The following is a 23,364-nucleotide window of genomic DNA, read 5'->3' as shown; positions in this document are numbered from 1 at the left end:
CTGTACAGTGAAGTAGATCAAACCATGAAGTGAAATACTCATATAGAGGCTCAAGAAATAGAGACAAATGAAGAGAAATATGGCATACAAGGATAAATCTTCCTTTAAATTTATGAATTGTTTCAGCTTTATGGAATGGAAATTGATCTATTTTTTGCAATAATTCACTCAAAGTGTTTGTTCAGCAAAACAGATCGAAGACTCAAACTAGTAGGAACAGAAATAAAATCAAGGGTTTTGTGATATTTTTTTATAAAAGTAAATTTTATTGCATTATTAATACACAAGAATAAACCATTTTTGTTTTTGATCAAGAATTTGTTCAGCATTCAAGGGTACTTTTAATTTTAGCTTTGGAGAGTGAGAGACACTATAGATCTTGTTTTTTTTTGTTCATGTAAATTTTAGCAGCATATAATCCGTGAATTACAATGCTCATACTGTATTTACTTAAAGATTAGATGAATTTTAAAGAGAGTGCATTTTATCTTAAAAATTCTCACATTTTCAGGAGCTGTGGCATCTAGCTATTTATATGAGTTATAGTTTCGTTTAGTTTCAATATTTATGGTCATTGCAGGATATTATTAAGTCATGGCAATCTTTAAAAAGTGGTAGATTGTTCCAACTCTAATTGTGCAGTATTGTTGTAAATGTCACTATTTTGCAGGTCAGGAGCATGTCTTTAATAGTGTTGGCAAAGATTTACTGGAGAAGGCATTTGAAGGTTACAATGGATGCATCTTCGCATATGGACAGACAGGTGAAAAAAATATTGATCTGAAAGCTATATCAAAAGGGTATTGTAAAGGAACTAATTTTTATAGCATGTCTGCCTTTTGAGTGTTTTATGGTGTTGCTATAGAAGGGGTAATTTAACACCTTCACCTCTGAACATTGTGTATTGTTCCAAGTAACACAATTTGCATCTTAGCCTGATACAGACTTTCAATGGGACATTGTAACCTTATTAAGTAGAAAAACAACTTCAGTAAAAACAAATTCTGTTCAGGGTGCAATGTCACTGATTATAAAATAGATTAAAATCAGAACCTCACATAGAAAAAAAAATATTAATGTGCAGTTATATGAGTACATGTTGATTTGAAACTCTCATTGAACATAAGAAGTTGACTGGGTAGCATCGTTGTAAACTTTTTTGCTATAAGAAATAATCCTTCCCCTCTTTGGTCAGCAATTATTTTAAAAAATTCATTTATATTGAGGTATTGCAGATGCAGATCCCATAGAATTAAGTGTTGAGGTGAATTAAATATATAATCACATTTACCCTTCCTCTGATAAAAATCTTGAAATTTCATAGGTCAAGAGGAATACTGTATCAAACCTAATTCCACTTCAGACCAATTTGTAGATTATTGACTGGATAAAACAAATCACATGACACCCTGAAGAATTCTAATATACTGTTCCCAGATATACTCACAGGGGATGTATTAATCATCAGGCATGAGATTCTGGTCTACATGTAACCAGTTGCAAACAAGTGGCGGTAAACAAGAGGTTTGCACGGATGTCTGTTGAAGACGTTGTGATTATGCAATGTTTGAAATGATATACTTTATGATATATGTTACTGAAGTCTAACCAAATCTTAATATCTTCAGCAGGATAAATTCATTACAGTCAGTGTGGGACATAATACGGAGTCATCCAGTGCATGAAATGGACATCCATATTGGGACTTTGCTTCGTTGTGCCTAATACAGATTTCCATTGCAAATACTGTATAACACCAACTATGTCCCAAACTGACTGTTTAACTAATAATTTGATGAAATATGGAGATATCGAACAGTATTCAAGCTCAAAGTCCATTAAAACTATACAAATTTGGAGTAGAGCAAACACGGACCTCCAAAAACATCAGAGGTGGGATCAGATACCATGGTGGAGTGAGCATCCCCTGCCGACTAGATGTTGCCTACTGATAGGATATACTTTATATATCCCCTCCAAGTGACTTACTTGCATAAACTGTTTCCTCTTGACCATGTTGACCCCTCAAGGATTTCTAAAACTGACAACACAAATGTGCACAATATATTTTCTCTTACCTGATATCAGTCTTCTATCTGTTTACCATCAAAACCAGGTGTATTGATACCAACATAAACAGGTAATCCTTAGGAGCCTGTAAAATTACAGTAGAATATTAACACATAATTGTTGCTTAATTACCATATATACTCTCCTATAAGTCGGATTTTTGGGAGCTAAACTTTGGTCCAAAACTCTATGTCTGACTTATAGGCGAGTTATAAAAAGACTGGTATTTTAGAATGTCAACCCCTCTAATATAAGCTTCAAAAATACAACCGACTTATAGGCGGACCGACTTATAGGCGAGTATATACAGTAACTCAATCTTATTCAATCTTTGCATCACTATCACTGTAATGTTACGGATTATTACCTTGATATATAGATATTTCTGTATCTTTGTTTAGGCTCTGGTAAATCCTTCACTATGATGGGCAGCATGCAGAGTGAAGGAAAGGGAATCATACCCCGCCTCTGTGATCTCATGTTTGACCGCATTGCCAAGCTACGCAGTGAAGACACCAGCTTTAAAGTAGAGGTCTCTTACATGGAGATTTATAATGAAAAAGTTCATGATCTCTTGGACCCTAAAGGGTAATTCCTAACTTTGATTAGGATTTCACTTCTGGAGTGAAAGAACATTTTCTTTAAAAATAAGTTGGGTTGCTAACAGAATGAGTCAAGACAGTTTTAAGAACTTGTCTGTAAATATCCTTGCATACTTTAGTATCTAAGAACTTGGAAGATTCAGAAACTTGTAAGAGATGTATAATCAGCAGAAGTTCTGATTAAAAGAATTTTCCCATCCATTTGAATAGATATTTGATATCAGAAAAAATGTGTATTAATACAGTGTATTTCCTATTATTTTGTTATAACTTCAGTTTGATTATGTAACATAATCATTTGATGATTTGTAGAAGTAAGCAGAATCTAAAAGTTCGAGAACACAATATCCTGGGACCTTATGTGGATGGCTTGTCTATGTTAGCTGTTGCATCATATGAGGTATGTCTTTGTACACAACTGGGCTGTAGGCATAAATCAAATACAAACCCTCATGCCCACCTTTTTGCATTTGCAGAATTTCGTAGCTTAAGTAGCATTAGGAACACAGCCACAAAACAAATCCATCCTGATTTTAGGTCTAGTAGTCAAAGACCAGAAAAGTTTTTGCAATGGTAAGGTGTTTATCATTTGCCTGACTGTTTGTTTGTTCATCTGTAAACAATTTTTCAAACTCTTCCTACAGATTTAACCTGATTTCGATTAATTTTGCCACACATGTAAACTACATCAAGTTACATAAATCTATAGAGCAGTTTTTAGGTCACCTGAGTCATGTCATCTGGGTGTATCACTCTTTGAATGTAAGCTTCTGAACATTTTAAGCTGCTTCTCTGGAACTGCTCAACCAATTTCAACATTAATCAGTAAAAATATTCTTCTCAAGAACAGCAGAGATATGATGAGTCATTTTACTATGCAAGCATTCTCGATAATTCACAGGTAATGCAATTCAATTTTTAAATCAGAGTCCCTGAGGTTAGGATGGGGCCACAGTAGGGGACAAAATTTCTTCATTGAAATATGCAGGAGAAAAATCTTTTTAAAAATAGCTGGGCTATGATTGGTCCTATTAATATGCGAGCATTCTCAGGAGTGCAGATGAACTGTTTACATGATGACAATGAACACTTAACCTATTTTCAAAATTTTCAAATTCATACCCCTCTGTCCCATGGTTCATGCCTGAGGGTAGGGGCTATGTTGGTCACATTGAAAGTATGTTTGAAAATCTTCATTATTCATGCACATAAAGGCATACTTACATGATTATAAAGAGCAGCTCATCCTCTGCAAAAATTGTATAATTCATGTCCTCCTGGACCAGAGATGGGTGGGGCTAAGTTTGTCATTTATTAAAATTTATTATACACTGTGCCTTATTTTATTTACTCCTGAACTTATGGGAGACAAGCAGAGAAATATGAATTTAGAATCTTCACCAAAACTGTGAAATATAGGTCCAGGCCAGTTCCAGGTGGGCCGAAAGTGGTCATGGCTAAGAAATTCATGATACTCAGGTGACTGTTAAAGCCCATGGGGTTCTTATATAAAAATCTTTTGAAAAATTGCTTGACCTCACTTAATTGCATTCAAATGGAAACATTTCATATTGTGTGAATGTTTGGGAGTTGAACTGAGTTCATTATCCCTTAGCTATCATGCAGTTAGCGTGCTGTGTGAGCCAGTTTTTTTTCTAATTAGGGATCCTGGGATTAAATTATTAGAGATAACATCAGGGAACCGTCTATGGCATGTTTAAATTTTCTGCAGAAAAGCAAGGCCATGTTTGATTTTGAAACATCTCAATGGTATGTGGATGTAAGTTAGGTTATGTCATAACCCCATGGACTACAGGGGGGCCACAATAATAGGTAGAATTTTTCATGTGAATAGATTGGAAAATGACTTTTCTAGTCTGATGAAGAACAGAAGGGCCAGGGTGACTCAGGTGAGCATTGTGGCCCATGGACCTCTTTCTTTAGAAATTAAACATTAGCACTAATTGTTAACTTCAACATATGCTTGTATATAATTTCTGCTGATACCAACAACTCATCGACAGACAACAGGTTCAATTCATTGAAATGAATGGATGTCATCTGATCTTTAGTTAAACTTGTCTAAGTGACAAGTCTTAGAACGAAAACTCATGGATAAGGACAACTCATCAATAATATTTGTATGGACAAAATTTTTATGCCCCCATAATTGTAGATTCAGGAGCATATAGCTTTTTGTCTCTCCATCGATATGTTTGTCCATATATATATAAGTCTGTTTGTTTGTTAGCAAAAACGTTAACCTTGCCCATAACTTTTGAGTGGTTGGTGCAAGGGCTTTCATATTTCACTTGTGTGTTCCTTGTGACAAGACCAACATTTTTTACCTCATGATCTTGACCTTGATTTGACCTTCTTTGAAAAACCTTATCATGAAGATAACCAAACAGTAATCAATCTCAAAAGTTCATTGAAACAATACAAATTTGGAACAGAGAAACAACGGACGTCTTAAAAACATCAGAGGTGGGATCAGGTGCCATGGAGTAGTAAGCATCCCCTGTCAACCGGTCACACCTGCTGTGTGCTCATTGTTATGATCAGGCAAGCGGAAAAATCTGTAGACAATTCAATGTTTAAATAATGGCTTAACAATTAGTGTGAAAAACGTCAGTCAGCATTTGACTTAATGATAGATTGTTTTTGCTGACAAGGTCATTGTATCGACCATAGAACTTGGGAAATGATGACTTTAAACGAGACTGTTGATATCCTTGTTTCATCAACTTGTTTGTCAATAGCTTGCCTCATTTTAGAAATTGTTTGTACGTGGAGCATGCACTTGCTTATCGAATCAACCGTGAGATATGAACCCCATATGCAGGTGACAAGGGTATATTGCTACATAAATAAGGGAAGTTAACGATGGAAAAGTTGAAGTTATCATGTTTATCATAAAGTTTTGAATGGTTGATGCTAGAGCTTTCATATTTCACATATTGGTATATATTTTTTATGGCTTAAGACTGTTCTTTGAATACCTCAAATTATTTTTGACCTAATAATTTTTTTGACATTGGAGTTTCACCTACTATTGAAAAACTTTAACTTCGGCCATGAGCTGCCATACAGGGGCATCAGTGTTAAACAAATATTTTTTTTTCAAATTCTTTGCTTTAGTGTTACACAAACACGTCTTGTTTTCCAATTCTTCGCTGTACTTCGCTGTATGATGATGGTACCTGTGATGCAGTGCCCCCATTAATCCATCAGTTGAACACAATATGTTCACTTTACATTGGAAGAATTGTTCCTTTTGAATATTGCTTGCTCGTAAGCTTATGCCAAAGAAGAGAATTTGGACTTGTTTGTAAAGTTTCTGCATCCTGAGTAGACTTTCAGAGAGCTGTACATAAAGCTGCCTGTCAGATTTTCCCTGATGTTTTGTTTCATTTTGATTTTACTTCCATTTTAGTAAAGCAAATTGGAGAGAAATATGTTTTCTCTGTGTTAAATTGAATAGAAACATACTGTATGTGTACTTAAAAAAGCGGACTTCATATTTTAGCAGATTTGGTGCAGACAAGGATGTGCTAATTCACGAATACCGCAAAGAAATCATTTATAAACACAATATACGACACGGACATGTGTAGCGCTAATTCATGATTTTGCCAACAACTCCATACCCAGTAATTGCGCTAAATTTTGAATACGCAAATTTATGTACATGTACAGTAGCTATTTAAGAATTTATTTTTCAACATGTTTTTGATTTGTGTCAGTTGATTGTCATCTCCATGAGTTGTCCTTTATATGACATGTCAAGTCGATGAGTTGTTTTATCAGTGGATTGGTTTAAAAATTATTTTGAGAAGTTGTCTTTTGATGAGTTATCATAGAACCAGTTCATGCAATATGATCCCTAGATCCTGTTTGGAGAGAAAAAAATTGTTGTTTAGTTCTTATTATCAGAATATGTGGTTTTCACTTTTTTGATTGCAATGTCTCAAATCTGATTTTGTTGTAATAAATCTGCAAAACTACACTAGATCTGGACACAATTATCAACAATTTATTCTGTTTCTTCGGAGCAGTTTTTTATTAGCTCACCTGAGCCGAAGGCTCAAGTGAGCATTTCTGATCACATTTTGTCTGTAGTCCGTCTGTCCGTCTGTCCGTCTGTCTGTCTGTCTGTCTGTCCGTCCGTCTGTAAACTTTTCACATTTTCGACTTCTTCTCAAGAACCACTGGGCCAATTTCAACCAAACTTGCCACAAAGTATCCTTGGGTGAAGGGGATTCAAGTTTGTTCAAATGAAGGGCCACACCCTCTTTCAAGGGGAGATAATAAAGAATAAGTGAAAAATTAATAGCATCTTTTAAAAATCTTCTTCTCAAGAACCACAAAGCCAGGGAAGATGAAACTCATGTGGAAGCATCCTCAGGTAGTGAAGGTTCAAGTTTGTTCAAATCATGACCCCCAGGGGTAGGGCGGGGCCACAGTGGAGGATCAAAGTTTTACATAGAAATATATAGGAAAAACCTTTAAAAATCTTCTTCTAAAGAACAGCAAAGCCATGATGAGTCATATTTATATGGAAGCATCCTCAGGTAGTGTAGATTCAAGTTTGTACAAATCATGACCCCCGGGGGTAGGGCGGGGCCACAATGGAGGATCAAAGTTTTACATAGAAATATATAGGAAAATCTTTAAAAATCTTCTTCTCAATAACAGCAAAGCCCTAATTGGTCATATTTATATGGAAACATCCTCAGGTAGTGTAGATTCAAGTTTGTTCAAATTATGACCCCCGGGGGTAGGGCGGGGCCACAATGGAGGATCAAAGTTTTACATAGAAATATATAGAAAAAATCTTAAAAAATCTTCTTCTCAATAACAGCAAAGCCCTAATTGGTCATATTTATATGGAAGCATCCTCAGGTAGTGTAGATTCAAGTTTGTCCAGATCATGACCCCTGGGGGTAGGGCAGGGCCACAATGGAGGATCAAAGTTTTACATAGAAATATATAGGAAAAATCTTAAAAAATCTTCTTCTCAATAACAGCAAAGCCCTAATTGGTCATATTTATATGGAAACATCCTCAGGTAGTGTAGATTCAAGTTTGTTCAAATTATGACCCCCGGGGGTAGGGCGGGGCCACAATGGAGGATCAAAGTTTTACATAGAAATATATAGAAAAAATCTTCTTCTCAATAACAGCAAAGCCCTAATTGGTCATATTCATATGGAAGCATCCTCAGGTAGTGTAGATTCAAGTTTGTACAAATCATGACCCCCGGGGGTAGGGCGGGGCCACAATGGAGGATCAAAGTTTTACATAGAAATATATAGGAAAAATCTTTAAAAATCTTCTTCTCAATAACGGCAAAGCCCTAATTGGTCATATTTATATGGAAGCATCCTCAGGTAGTGTAGATTCAAGTTTGTTCAAATTATGACCCCCGGGGGTAGGGCGGGCCACAATGGAGGATCAAAGTTTTACATAGAAATATATAGAAAAAATCTTTAAAAATCTTCTTCTCAATAACAGCAAAGCCCTTATTGGTCATATTTATATGGAAGCATCCTCAGGTAGTGTAGATTCAAGTTTGTCCAAATCATGACCCCTGGGGGTAGGGCAGGGCCACAATGGAGGATCAAGGTTTTACATAGAAATATATAGGAAAAATCTTTAAAAATCTTCTTCTCAATAACAGCAAAGCCCTAATTGGTCATATTTATATGAAAGCATCCTCAGGTAGTGTAGATTCAAGTTTGTTCAAATCCTGACCCCCTGGGGGTAGGGCGGGGCCACAATGGAGGATCAAAGTTTTACATAGAAATATATAGGAAAAAATCTTTAAAAATCTTCTTCTCAGGAAAAGCGAAGCCCTAATTGATCATATTTATGTGGAAGTATCCTCAGATAGTGTAGATTCAAGTTTGTTCAAATCCTGACCCCCCGGGGATAGGGCGGGGCCACAATGGAGGATGAAAGTCTGAAATAGAAATATATAGGAAGATATCTTCTAATGAAGAACTGCAAAGCCATGATTAGTCATTTTGATATGGAAGCATCCTCAGGTAGTGTAGATTCAAGTTTGTTAAAATGATGACCCCAGGGGATAGAGATGGGCCAAAATGGGGGATCGAAAATTTTACATAGGAACATATAGGAAAATATCTTCTTCTCAAGAACTGAAAATCATGTTTAGTCATTTTGATATGGAAGCATCCTCAGGTAGTGTAAATTCAATTTTGTTCAAATGATGACCCCCGAGGGTAGGGTGGGGCCCAATAGAGGGATCGAAAGTTTTACATAAGAACATAGAAAAAAATTTCTTCTCAAGAACAGAAAAGCTTTGTTTAGTCATACTGATATGAAAGCATCCTCAGGTAGTGTAGATTCAAGTTTGTTCAAATGATGACCCCTGGGATAGGGAGGAGCCACAATGGGGGATCAAATTTTTACAAAGGAATATATGGGAAATTTTTTAAAAATCTTCTCAAGTACAACAAAGCCATTTGTTATATTGACATGGAAGCATCATCAGGTAGTTAAAAATTCAAGTCCCCCCCCCACCCCCCACCCCCCGTAATCTTTTCAGTACTGAACTGATTTGTGCTTTTGCCTTGCCAATGTGCTCAGGTGAGCAATGTGGCCCATGGGCCTCTTGTTGGAATAATGTTCAGTTTTATTGTGTCTCCTATGTAGTGACACATTAAGCTTGTCATATGCAAATAAATGGAGGTTTACTTCCCATAGTACTGATGCTGGAATTTTGTTTCCGATATAAAAAGTATTGCTCTCTAATAGGGGTGTCATATACCACTAATTACTTAATGGCACAGTTATAATATATTGAGCCATATTTTTATTGTTGTCTGCATTTCATATATTTCTAGCCTCTTTATATCATAGTTTCAATGTGCAGACTATCCCATAAATCTTACTGATGCATGGAAAAAGCAATAATACAAGTGATGAAAAAGTTGTGGTGCATTAAAAAGCTGCTGGATAGAGTTTGGTAATTTCATTTGTTATCCCTTCATTGACAGTCAGACATTTTATATGTGTGCTGATTTTCTAAAGGATAACAATGTATTGATACACGCATGATGGCTTCTGAACTTTATAAGATGTAATGCATGTCACTATTGCACATTTGCAGGGCTGCTTTGTATAAGGAGATTGAGTGCACAGGAAATTTTTTCTCAGTTCAGAATTATCTGGATTGCTTGTAATGTATGTCTAAAAATAGGAGATAATATTACACCTCAATTACTGCTTTAGATATTACATATTGATTTTAAGTACATGAATAAATGTAAAGAGTGCTGCATAGAAAAAAGCAAAAATGGTTTCATTCTACTTTATTGGATAGTCACTCCTTAGGAGATTTTTACTTGACATAAGTTATTCTATTTTTTTTTTTAATTTATATTTTTTAATTTTTTTTTTTTGGGGGGGGGGGGGAGGGGGGGGGGTAAATGAGAAGAATAGTGTGTTGTTCAAGAAACATAACTCTTCTCTGTCACCTTTCAGTAAACTCAACAGAAAAGAGGAACAACTTTTGTGGTCTTGGCAAGAATAACAGTTTTAGATAATACACCTTCAATGGAAAATTAAATGATTCTACTTCTTATCCGAAGTCTCTGTTGAAACCATAGCTTTACTGGCTCATACTTGAAGAAGATTGATGTATTTTCTTTAACAATTCCAATCTGAATGTTTAATTGTCAGTAAAATATAAAAATCACTTTTTATTGTAAATATATAGGCAGCATGTGAAAATAATTTTAGAAGAACACTTTGTATTGTAAAATTTACCTTAATACCTGATCCTTAATTCAATTCAAAAATGAAATATTTACATTATTTTTTTAATTAATTCAATAATTAGAAATTCATGTCTGCTTGTCCCACCCTGTGTATTGCTTAGCCACACACAGCAAGAAGATATAGAATTATAATTCTTTATTTGTAGTTTTATCTTGGACAAAGGCATTGGAATATGTTGAAACAGGATAAATATTGAGTCAGACATAGAATCTTGACCATGTTTAACTTGAATTATGCAACTAGTAAAGTCATGATTATTTGTGTGTTTTGTGTAATAAGTGAGTTTTAAGGGATTATATAAGATCCCCCAAAATGTTAATACTCACAATTAATTATTATAATATTTTGATGAGTATTATTAATGACTAAATGGTCCCATTGATGCTTTAATATGATTCCAATGTGCAGAAAAATCAAAATCTGGGCAAATTCACTTTACCTCGCTGTTGGGAGGTTTAAAAATCTGGCTTGAGCAATGAAATTTTTAAAAATTTTCCAGAAAGAAAAAGGGCTTACTTTTGAATCAATTTTCAAGGGTTCCACATTATACTATATTCACAAGTTAACAACCTTAATGAATTTTTTTAAAATGTAAATGTCTTATATTACAGACTTCTGTCCATGAAATTGTTCCAAACACCAGCAATTTTTAAGGGATATCCTTAAAAAAAGGCCTCTTCATATGGTAAACATGCTTAAAATATTTTTCTATTTGTAGGACATTGACAATCTGATGAATGAGGGGAACAAGTCTAGAACTGTAGCAGCCACTAACATGAACAACGAAAGTAGTAGATCTCATGCAGTATTTAACATAGTGTTGACCCAGACACTGACTGACCTATCTACTGGGGTAAGTCACCACAGAGAAGGCATGAGAAAAAGTATCTAATTGAGCACAGAGACAAATGCTGATAGATTGGAACATCTGACCTCGCAGTATTTAACAGTATGGCAAGCTTTGTCTAATCTTTTATCAGTAAAAAGGAAATTGAAGGAAAAATACTGAACAATGCAGACTAACAAGAATTTGGATAAAATTATGTCATTAAAAAAAACTGATTTTTTAATTTGACATTTGTAATTATATAATTTATCATTTGGTATCTAAGAAAAAAAGTGCAATAGCTTTTCATCATGTCATACTGTAGTATACAATTGATTTAAATTAATCAGAAACATTTGAAGTGTAAACACACTGTACTTTTATTATGATTTATGAGCAAAGAAAAATAAACCGTTTTTTTTATGTGTACACTATAATGATAATTCTTGCTATTTATACTCTGCACTTTAAGTATGGATGAGTTTTATGATCATTAAACATAGAATTACATTAGTGATGGTAGCGAATACTAGTCAAAGTAGGGCTTGAAACATATTTTTTGTCACAAGCGCAGCTGGACAGATATCTGCTGAAAATGTACCAGTCTGGAGTTTTCCAGAAATTGTGAAGCATATTTTTGTGTAATTCAATGAATGTGGAATAGGGAAAAACTTGTATGCTTTTTTGCACCATAATTTTAATTCTCAACAGGATTTTTACTCTATATTCCTTGATCAATACATATATCGTAACACATATTTGAAATCTTTAATATAGCTTTCATCTGCTTCCCTTATTATTTATACTTGGTTCAAAATATGTGACTTTAAAAGATTAAACAAGGGAGTTTTTCCAAATTAAAGCTTTAAAAAAATTGACCAGTCCAGCTGGATTGATTTGAGTAAATGTAATCAGTCTGTCAGGATTATAATCAGTTACAGAATGACGGGCATAATTATGTAAATTTTGAGCCCTGCAGTGTTTATAAATACACTTGAATTGTAACACACAATATATTAGTAATTTTGTCATCTGGCCTTTGTTTCTTTTTCTCAATCAATAATGATGTGGGACATAAAATCTTAATAGTTTTTAGTGATGGGAAAATTGAAAGAAGTAAAACAAGAATATTAAGTAATAATTATTATACTTCTAATGGTTTTTTTTTTTTATTATATAAGTATTTTTGCTGATTCTCTGAAGACTGATTCCCTGCAAAAAGGTGCTATAATACTAACATATTTGGAACACGTAGCATTTTCTTTAAATCTTTTGAAAAAGTTCTGATAATATGTTCCAAATGAAATCATGAATATTCATTTAAAAGAATTGCATCATGAGTTAACTATAATTTTTTAAAAAATTGATACTGTTGTTACGATTTTTTTCAAGTAGTTTGTTTTGGTTTGATAGATAGGACATTAAGATAGTCAAACTCAGTTGTAGCAAATTCATGGGAACCTGTGGATTTACTTTGCTATACCTGTAATTCATAATACCTTTATAATAAATTTGTTAAAGTATAAAGAGCAATAAGTTTTTGTATGACTACTGGATATGCTCATTGAAGTTTTAAATACATAATATTTTAAATCTAATGATTAATAATCATCACAATATTAGTGATATTAAATATAATTTAATAACAACATGATGCATGTTACATAAGATTTCAAAATAAAGTCAATTTAGAACTGATTATTTTTGGAACCTTAAAAAAGGTAAAAATTTTATTATTTTTAACCTCTATGCAGCATTAAGCATCTGAGTCACTGCATTGAAAACTATATTTGATAGCAAAGTAGGAGGCATATTCTCCTATAAAGGAATTTTCCCAAAAACTTCTTTGTATGGACAGAGGCATTTGTATGAAAACTAAAACCCAGAATAAAACCTTTTTTCATGAAAAGATTTGTTTGTTCTGGCTTTCAGTGATTTGAATAGGTGTCCGGAAATTCATTTCTCTTAAGCTCAGAGAATTCCACGGATTTAGAAGCCTAGATCAACAGTGCTAATGCAATGTATTGATGATACTTCCCAGGGTGCACTTGTCTGAAGTTTACAAATCCGGTCGTAAATGCAAGTTATTGCATTAATAATCAGCCAAGAGGATGCAACACGAATCACATGTTTCAGATAAAATTGGAATTCATGCTCATTGACTGTGTTTGAGTATCCGCAATTTATTTTAACATTTTCATGGTAATGGCGATATTAATTGACAGTTTATTGATTAACAGTGTTGTAATGTATTACTCAGCAAGATTAACAGATTTTTTGAAAAGACCCATTCTATGGCCTTTATTTCAGTATACCATCACACAGTCTCCATACAGTGTATTTGTGAATTTCAGTTATTTGTCTGGTTGTTAACCATTGTTGATTACTTTCTGTCAATTTAAGGAGATTTTTGTAAAGAGTCAAGTTGTTCTTTTGTGAACATAGAAAATGAATTATTTTGTATATATTTATTTAAATCTTGAAAAGCTACAACCTTACTAACATTGAACTTGCATTTTTGAACATTAAGATAAGCTCATGGTATTTTTCTAAACCATTTTTACATTTTATAATTATTATACATATTCATTATAAACACATTTCTTTAATTGTCCTTACAATAATCATCATTTTCTGTTACAAAAACACTGTAACCACTCTTAACCTTTCTATTAAACATTGGCTTAGCTTGATCAAACTCTTTAGTTGGCATAAAAAAGTCTTCTTCATTGGAGCAAAGAATCTTATCAGTTATCTTGTTTAACAAACTCCGTTTGATTCCAGCAAAAATTAGAAATCCCAGGCAGCTTATGATGAGCAGAGCAAGAATGGGGGCCACAATAGCTGCAATGCTAGTCTTCATGGACTCAGACAAGGTTTTCTGGGCGAGAGACTGATTAGTGGAATTAGTTGGCGTGTTCTCACTGATGGTGACAGGTATCCCTTTAGATACTGATGCTGTGGAGCTTGTGTTCATTAGTTGAGTGGTCCCTAGGACAAGAGCACTATGCACTTGATTAGTTGAGTGTGAGACTGTTGAGTACACTGATTTGGTGGTTAGTTTGTGAGTAGGAGTGTTCATTTCACTTGTCTGTGTGGTCATTCTTTCAGTTGTCTTCATTGTTTGTTTAGTTGGAATGGTGACTGTAGTTTCTACTCTTTCTGTTGTCTGCACAAATTTTTCTGATGTTGGCTGAGAATTTCTGCTCTCAGTAGAAATCTGATTAATCCCATGTGATGCACTTCTGTTATCTGTGTAGTGTATGTCAGTTGAATTTTTTTGGTTTGCTACACTTGTCACTGGGTTCAAAATGGGACTAAAAGATGTGTTCATGGTTGATGTAAAAGATGGTGAAGATGGTGTTGAAGCTGAATTAGTAGTTTTTGTCAAAGTTAATGTTGTATTAGTGAGTAATAGATGATCAGTAGTAACAGATTCTGTAGTTCCTCTCTGTGTAAAGGAATTTGCAGTGGTAAGGTTGCTTCCTTTAATTTTTCCTGGAGATATTCTTGTTAGATTTGAATTTAATGTTATAGTTTTTATGGAGCCTGTTGTCATTGAATCATTAGATGGTGTACTAGATGGTAAGGTTGATGTTTGATGACTTGGAGTTCCAGTCGATTTCACATTTTCAGAAGTGGTTATAGTGGTTGAACTTAATGGAGTAATGCCATGGTCTATTACTGCAGTGCTTTCATTAGCCACTTCAGTGGTCAGTTTAGTTGGCTCTCTCATATCTGTTGTTTGCAGTGTGGAAATCAGCACCTTAGCATTTGTTGTGGTATCCAAATGTGTCAAAAAAATGCTTGGTTTTTGCCCTGTTGTGATATTTCCCAGTTGTTCCTCTATTGTGGTTGGTATATTTTTTTGTGTGGTTGTCTCAACTTGACCTGTCGCCTGTTCTGTATATGTTTGACTTGTTGACAGAAGCAGAGAGCCACTAATTCCTGTTGTCAATGTATTGGACATTGGTTGTGAAGAACTGTTTGGAGTAAAATTTGTTGCAATCCCAGTGGAGCTTGCTGGACTAATTGAAGAAGAAAATGCATGTTCTGTGGTTCCCGTGTATTTATTGTTCTCATTTTTTGTTTCAGTTTGTCCACTAAGAGAATAGTGTGGGGTAGCTTCTGTATTTGCAAAGGTGGTTTGCTCATAATGGATCTGAGTTTCACTAGATGTTTCCACCAAAGTTTGGCTAGTTATTTCATTCGGATTTATTGTTTCTGATTGTGATATGCTCTCAGGAGTGGTTTGTTGTTCTGTTTGAATGTTATCTGTTGCATTTGTAGTTGACTTTTGTTTAAAGTGACTAGTTGTTGAATCTTTGAAGGGCAGATTTTCATTTGTCATTGTAACTGATTCAGACGGATTTTGAGTTGCAGTTGTTTCAACTTGAGTAAGGATTGGGCTAATAGTTGTTTCTGATTGTTCAGTATTATCATTTATAGTTGTTCCTTGTTGTGTTGCAGTGAGACTTACAGATACTTGCTCTGTTTGTCTACCTCTATTTGGTGTTGTTTGCCAATAATCAGATGTTTTCTCTTGAGATGTTTTTCTTTCCATGGTAGTTGATGATGTAGAGGTTTCCATAGGGCCTTTGCTTGTGTCTGTTTTTTCTGGTTTTGTGTGAGACATCTCAGTTGTTATTTCTGAGTATTGGTTAGTAGTGCTTCTTTCTGGTTCTGTAGTTGATGAACCCATTTCTGAAAATGAAATCTTGTTTGTTGTCTCAGTAGATATAAAATTTCCGTGTGTTGAAAACTCTGTTATTGAACCATGTGATTCATCAGAGGTGATGATACCAGTGAAAGAATTTTCTTTTGTTTGATCTGTGCTTTTACTTGATGACAAGCTTGTTTTGGATGGAGAATTTTGAGATGTGGTTGTTCCTGGGCTTCCTGATGTATCTGCTTCAGAGGTTTGATATACTATTTCACTAGTAGTCTGAGAGGTGGATGATGTTTCCCTACGGCTGTTTTCTGTCGAGGTTGAAAATTCAGATGAAAAAGGAGCATTTTCCGTTTGGGCTAAGGTATGTTCTGCAGTATTTGGTGTCTTACTTGTCTGTTCAATGAATGTTGCATTTCCAGTGGAAATGATTTGTTCAAGTGTATTTACTGCCAAATTTTCCTTAGTTGAAAATTGGAATGATGTAGAGTATTCTGAGGTTTGATATATGCCTGGTAAAGAGGAAGATTCAGGTTTATGATTCTCTGGACTTGTTGAGATAGTGGATGAAAGGACTTCAGAAATGGTGTTTTTAAGTGGCATGGAGGAAAGAGTAGCTTCTGGTGTAATAGATAGTGTTACAGAAGGAGAGGCAACATTTTGGGAAGTGGTTAAATTTCCAGACTCAGTAGAAAATATAGCTGAATTATTAGTAGTTTTCTCAACAGAAGCAGAATTGAATGCAGATGCTATCTCTGAAGTAAACGTTCTGGATGACCAATTTGTTTTGGGACTTGACTTAGCTGTTGCTGTTGTACTTTCAGTGGAGTATGTAGAAAGTTCAGAAAAATTTGAGGTAGATTTCAAGGTGGATGTAGGAATTGTTGGCTTGTTGACACTTGATAATTTAGTTGACATTGGGGTGATTGTAGAAGTTAATGCTTTTGTTGTGGTTGTTGTGGAATGCAAGCAATTTCTCTCAAGGTCCCTTCTTATTTTCCTTAACTCTTGACCTGCATATTTAGGTGGAGTTTTGCAAACTGGTTCATGTCTGGAGTAATGGAAGTAGACGTATGATGCCAGCCACTTTATATCACAGGTACAGTCCCATGGATTGTCATACAAAACCAATTCACGATTTTCCATCACTCTGAGGTAGAGCTCCATTGATTGGGGAAGTGACCTTAACTGATTGTTATGCAGATCAAGGGTTGCAATGTGTGAATTGAAGAAAACATTTGGGTCTTGAATCTCTTTGATTCCATTACCACTGAGATCTAAATAGTCAACAGTTATGTTGCCTAGGTCATCTAGTTTTTCAATAAAATTTCCACTGATGTTGAAGATAAGATCATATTTTGACAGTTTTTCTAGTGCTCGAGTTGGAATCTGTGTAAAGTTATTGTTAGATAAGTTTATGATGCTCACACTTGTTCCAATGAAATCACTAGGCGAAATGGTTGCTAAATTATTTCCTTCCAGACTGAGAAAATACAGGTGTGGGAGTCCAGTGAAAAGCTTAGGAGGCACAGACTTCCATTGATTGTAGCCCAGTTTCAATTTTTCTACAGTTAAAAGATCCTTCATTGCATCTTTAAGACTAAATGAATCAATTTTATTATGTGATAAATCTAAGTCGGTCAATTTAGGTAGGCCATCAAAAAGTTTTTGAGTAATGCTGTCAATCTGATTATATGACAGGTTGAGGTTGGTAAGACTTTGTAAGTCAGAAAATGTATCATTTGGAATGTATGAGATGTTATTTTTTGACAAAATGAGCACATGCAAGTCAGTGGGACCCAAAAAAGATTTTGCAGAAATATCTGATATTTCATTGTCAGTGAGATCTAGTACCTCTAAGTGTGTGTTGTTTATTAAAGGAGATCCCCAAATATACTTTAATCCATAATTTTCTATTTTTAGAAAGGTTAAATCCTCAATTCCAAGGAATAAGAAATCTTTAAGAATGCCACTTGGAATCTTGTCAGAAGTTCCATCATATATATGCACATGTTTCACAGGTCCAGCAAGTTCACTTATTCTCACATCTTGGCAAACAGCACCCAATATTTCCCAAGATGTATCATTTTTTTCACACAAAATACATTTCTTTGGACAAACCCCATCATTCCTTTTTTCTTTACCATGTACAAAAACCATCAGGAAGGTGACACAAATTATGATAATATTTGTTCCAGAAAGCATTTTGATATCACTTCACATTTATCTTACAATTAGTGATCAAATGTAGTTTCTTCTGTGCATTTTCACAAGTTTTATGCATCTGTCATTTGTGCAGTTAATGTCCACCTTGCAGATAGCAAGTGAAAAGTAATATTGCCAAGATGACGGTTTTGCCAAAGTAAAAGCAGTTTTGTAGCCTTACATGACGTGTGTAGTAAATAAATCTCATTTAGTAAATCAAAAACTATGTATAAATGAGCCACAATTTGGTGGGCTAATCATCAGGGGAGATAACTGCCTTGTTCGCCTGTCATGGCAGCATGAATAATTTACCAACAAGATTGGTCACTGTTTGTTCTGTATATCTAACATTTAAACTTGGCCTTCTTTATTTACCCCAACCTTTTGTTTGTGTGATTGTGGGTTTAAGCCTGGTTTGATAACTTTATATAAATGAACAGTCATCTGTGCAATTCTTATATTTGTTTCTTTTGGATTTATTATAATTTGAAATAGGAATTCTGTTATTCTCTTTAAAATTATGAAAATCAAGTGCAAAAAAAATATTAATATTAATTAATTAAAAATTAATTTAAATGTGGAATGTATCTTGGTGCCCATTCTTTAATGACTTTTTATTGAAGCAAAAAGTGCATGATAGATAGAGTAGTTCCAAGTGCATGTACATTTGCAAAATGTAAAGTAATAAGCTGTATTCTTATCAGAAAATAAATGCAATAATAGTTGAATAATTTATCAATCCAGTTTACTAAATTTGCAAAATTTTCATTTATTCAATAGAATTGACATTGGAAATTGTTGTAATAATTGTCAACTACTTCTTTAGAACCATTGGGCTAATTGCAACCACAATTATTACAAAGCATCATTGGGTAAAGGGGATTCAGATTTGTTCAAACGAAAGGCTACACCCTTTTCAAAGGGGAGACAAAAAATAAAATAAATAAAAATTTGGTGGCATATTTAAAAATCTCAAGAAGCATTGTGCCAGAAAAGACAAAAATTAAGTGAAAGCTATTTGGGGTAGGGATGGAGCCAGAGAAGGGGATCAAAGTTATATAATAAGAATATATAGGAGAAAAATTCTTCTCAAGATCACTGGACCATGAATATTCATTTATCAGGCACATATTACATTTTGAAAGTTTTGTGTGTTAATTGCCAGGAGGGGGATGCAGCCAGGAAAATAATTGAAACTTACCTGAAAAATCTAAGACAATTAAGTAAAAAAAAATAAAATAAGATTTTGGTTATCATGTGATTTAAAAAAATGGGGGAACTAGGTTCCAATTTTTTTGCAAATTTTTTTGTTTATGGAATTGACTATACCATAACAAAAAGTGTGTGTGGGGGGGGGGGGGGGGGGGGGAGGGGTCGACCTTCCTTTCAATGAACTTTTTCACACTAAATCAGCAGTAAAAGATTATATTCAGGAAAAAAGTGGGGTCAGAGTTTTCCATGGGAATAAATAGGTGAAAAAAAATTAAAATCTGATAAAGAAACAGATTGAGATCCAAGTTTTATATTCAGGCAAGTGTTTTTGCCCATGGGTTTGTTTAGATTATTTGAGAAAAAAATAATTTTGTTGACAGCAGTCTTTTACAGCATATTACAATGTACAATCCAATTTTCTAGTAATTTCATAATAAACTTGGAGATGCCCTTTTATGATTTGAGATCTTCCCTGCAAAAATCAGCACTGATTTTTACATTAATTTTATTGTTTCACTTAAGAACACCCTATTATATATAAATGCTATATCAATGAATCAGTATTATATATTAATATCAAATTTATGAAAAAAAGTTCTATAGCAAAAATGAATTAGCTCCAACATCCTAGCTACAGACCCTGAAACGTGCCACTACCCCACACGCACGCTGCACGAACGGTACACGCTCGCTACACGGTTTGCACGAAACGCTACACGGTTTACACGAAAGGCTGCACGGTTTACACGAAAGGCTGCACGAAACGCTTTGTACACGTTTCTCACACGCTTTGTACACGATTCTCGCACGCTTTGGCCTCGATCTGGATTTTCTATTCGGAACCTCTCGGGTTTTATTTATTTTTACGGGTTAAATATAGATTAATTAAGAGTCGCAATCTTTCACAGTAAGTTTTAAATTAAAACTCTCTACACCTGTACTACATGTTTATAAACCGATAGAAATATTCAAAGTTTAGTAGTTAATAATTCATGATTGTCATTCCGTTTGTAATCCACTTGTTTTAAGGTGATATGCCCATCATCGTCAGTGTACATCCTTTTTTCACTAAAGTCTAAATTATACACTGCAAGAAAAACATTTATATTCGTCCCTCATAATTTCTTTCGGCACTATTTTTTTTTATAGTATTATATCAAAAACTCGTTTATTACCGAAATATAACTTTAGTTATTAATTCTAATAAATATTATACTTTGCTTTATTTCCTTGAACGAATTGATTTTCTTATGATTTAGCAATGAGTTTATTTTATTTGATTAATTCAGGTTCCCTCTTTAATATGCAAAATTAATAAGTACTTTGCAGAAAAGAGGATGATTATGCTTTTTTTGGGGGGGGGGGGGGGGTTTGTTTTTTGGTGGGGGGGGGGTTACTGAGATCTTACATGTGTATCTGTAAATCTGACATGGCTAAACACCACCGGCAGTAGTTTCAGTAATTATGCTACCGAGAAAAAATATTAGAGAAACAAGTAACTGTGCTTAAGAATATTCATGTCTTCAGCTAGATTAGATTAAATAAACCATTTTATACCAAATGGTACTTTGAACATTTAAACGTTTTATTACAGAGTTTAATTTAACATTAGAATTCTATTTGGAAAAATGGAAGAAAAACCCGCGGGGGGGGGGGGGGGGGGGATATAAAGGATAATTAGCTCTCTCTACATGTACCTTAAATAACAACAATATACATGTATCCATTACCTTGTAAATTCCTTTATTAGAAAACTCGGTAGAAGGGAAATTTTATGTAATTTACAAATAGTCACGGCACTCAACTTACCATGCAATGTTTGTGTATACATGTCTAAGTACATTACATGATAAGTGAAATATTTCAAAAAATACAAATTAAAGCTGCCTGATTTATAAAACAATTGATATGTAATTATTATTTATAATTTATTTCTAAACTCTTTTTTGTTATGACTGCCGAACAATCCACTGTTCACGGAAATTCGGGTCGATCAAAAAATAAAATTCACGGGTATTATGTGTACCCATTAAATACATGTAAAAAAAAAAAAAAGCATTTAATATCACAAATTTAAACTCAATCGTTATTCTCGGGTGTATTTAATCCATGATTGTTAAAAGATAAAGGCAGAACAAGTTTTCAGTTCCCTGCCCGTGGAGCTCGTGGTCCCTGTTGTAAATGACCTTGATCACATTCACACTTTGCAAATGGGAAGTTGAAGATTTAAATATCCCAATATATTTCAATTATTAATCAAAAAATGCTCTGTATTAGAAGACTATTAATGACACACAGTTTTGATTAAAATCATTTAATACATTTGATAATGAATAGACAAGAGTGGAGTCCTGATAAAATTTCGTTTGAAATTGCGTTTGTTGCTTTCTTTGGAAAATAAAATAAAAAAGCTATGATCACTCCGATAGTGCATTAAAATCAATTCATTAAAATTTTTTCACATACACTGTAATTACAAGTAAATAACTTGAATGAATTCTCTGTTCATCTTTATTTTTGAGAAGAAAAAAAAACAAATTAAATATACATTACCGTGTAATTTTATTTTGTTGCTCACATACTTTTTTTTTAATTTCACTATTAAAATACATCCAGTATAATATATCCGATTAATATTAGCTATAAAAAACACTATTTGACATCCTGACCCATCGATAGCCATATTTAAAATGAAATGACTTCCGAATGAATCCTACACGTTTCTCACACGATTCTTGCACGAAAGTCGCACGTTTCTCACACGGTTCTTACACGAAAGTCGCACGTTTCTCACACGCTTCTCGCACGCTCGCTACACGGTTTGCACGAAACACTTTGGAGCTTACACGAAACGCTGCACGGTTTACACGAAACGCTACACGGTTTACACGAAACGAAAAGCGCACGAAAGTTACACGCTTTTTGGGGGTAGTAGCACGTTTCAGGGTCTGTACTTAGAGACAAACAAAAAAGAACTATCTATCAACCTGTAAAATGTTCATTTATAGTCACAATTCAAAATGATATGCTTGACATGAATAAAATCCGATTCAAATGGTGAGAGATTGTGTAACATACATAAAATTAATAATTTAAGGTGCTAATTTTCTTTATTGATTTACAAAAGGAGGCTTAAATAGTTCTTATTTCTTATACTTATAAGGTATTCTCTATAACATTAGATTTGGGTATCCTTCAGAAACATCTGTATTATTCTAGCTAGTATTTGTATGTATTTGATCCATTTCCATCTGTAATTTGACATTTTGCACAACAGGATTTTGTATCTCTATCTGTCCATTTTTAAGAACATTGTCACTGATTTGAGCATTTATGCTGCTTGATTCATTTTCACAAGAAAAAGTCCCCATTTCCATTGAAAAATTCTGTAAATCATTCAAAGTTACTGTATTATTATATGAAGTTGGAGGGATAGAGTAACTCCTTTCTAGTTTCTTAGGGGATTCTGAGAGCCTGGAAACCTTGTCACATGAAGGACCTGCAGTTTTTGGACGACATTCTTTTGAGGCACAGACAGATCCCAAACCATTGTTAATTTTGATGGGTTTTACTTTCATAATGGTTACTCTTGGTGTTTTCACTTTGGTCTTTGAAAACAGTTTCTTAAAATGTTTATACCATTCTTCTATTTTTCTGTTAAAAACAATGTAAAATATCACATGAAGCAAAAGTAGAACAACTAATAAGGTTGCCAAGGTAATAGAAATGGTCACTTCCTTTGGTGACACACTCACATTAATCACTTGGTCACTTGTGGACATTGTATCACACAAAACAGTCCCAAACAACTTCAACTCAGTGTATGGTGGTAAACAAGTTTCTGGAAGAAATGATTAGAAAACACTGAATACATTGGGCAAAATATCCAATTATTTCATGCCTGCAATCAGTGTGATTTATGTCTATTCCCCTGGAAAAAGTTACACAATACTGAATCAAAGCATAATAAT

General features: G+C 34.1%; 1 protein-coding gene across 3 annotated transcripts in view; it reads left to right on the top strand.

Annotated features, from left to right (window-relative positions):
• Positions 1-23,364, top strand: part of LOC133185567 (kinesin-like protein KIF13A) — a 202,298-nt gene that overhangs the window by 37,253 nt on the left and 141,681 nt on the right. For all 3 annotated transcript variants that reach the window (XM_061320866.1, XM_061320884.1, XM_061320876.1), the window contains exons 5-8: positions 671-763; positions 2,472-2,658; positions 2,985-3,072; positions 11,200-11,334. In XM_061320866.1, coding sequence (XP_061176850.1) covers positions 671-763; positions 2,472-2,658; positions 2,985-3,072; positions 11,200-11,334 — 503 coding nt within the window. The remainder of the gene's footprint in view (positions 1-670; positions 764-2,471; positions 2,659-2,984; positions 3,073-11,199; positions 11,335-23,364) is intronic.

This window comes from Saccostrea echinata, unplaced genomic scaffold (assembly GCF_033153115.1).
Source record: "Saccostrea echinata isolate AGI-Se365-2 ecotype Australia unplaced genomic scaffold, CSIRO_AGI_Sech_v1 ptg000001l, whole genome shotgun sequence".
Classification (NCBI taxonomy): Eukaryota; Metazoa; Mollusca; class Bivalvia; order Ostreida; family Ostreidae; genus Saccostrea; species Saccostrea echinata.
This window is presented reverse-complemented; position numbering and strand designations above follow the sequence as displayed.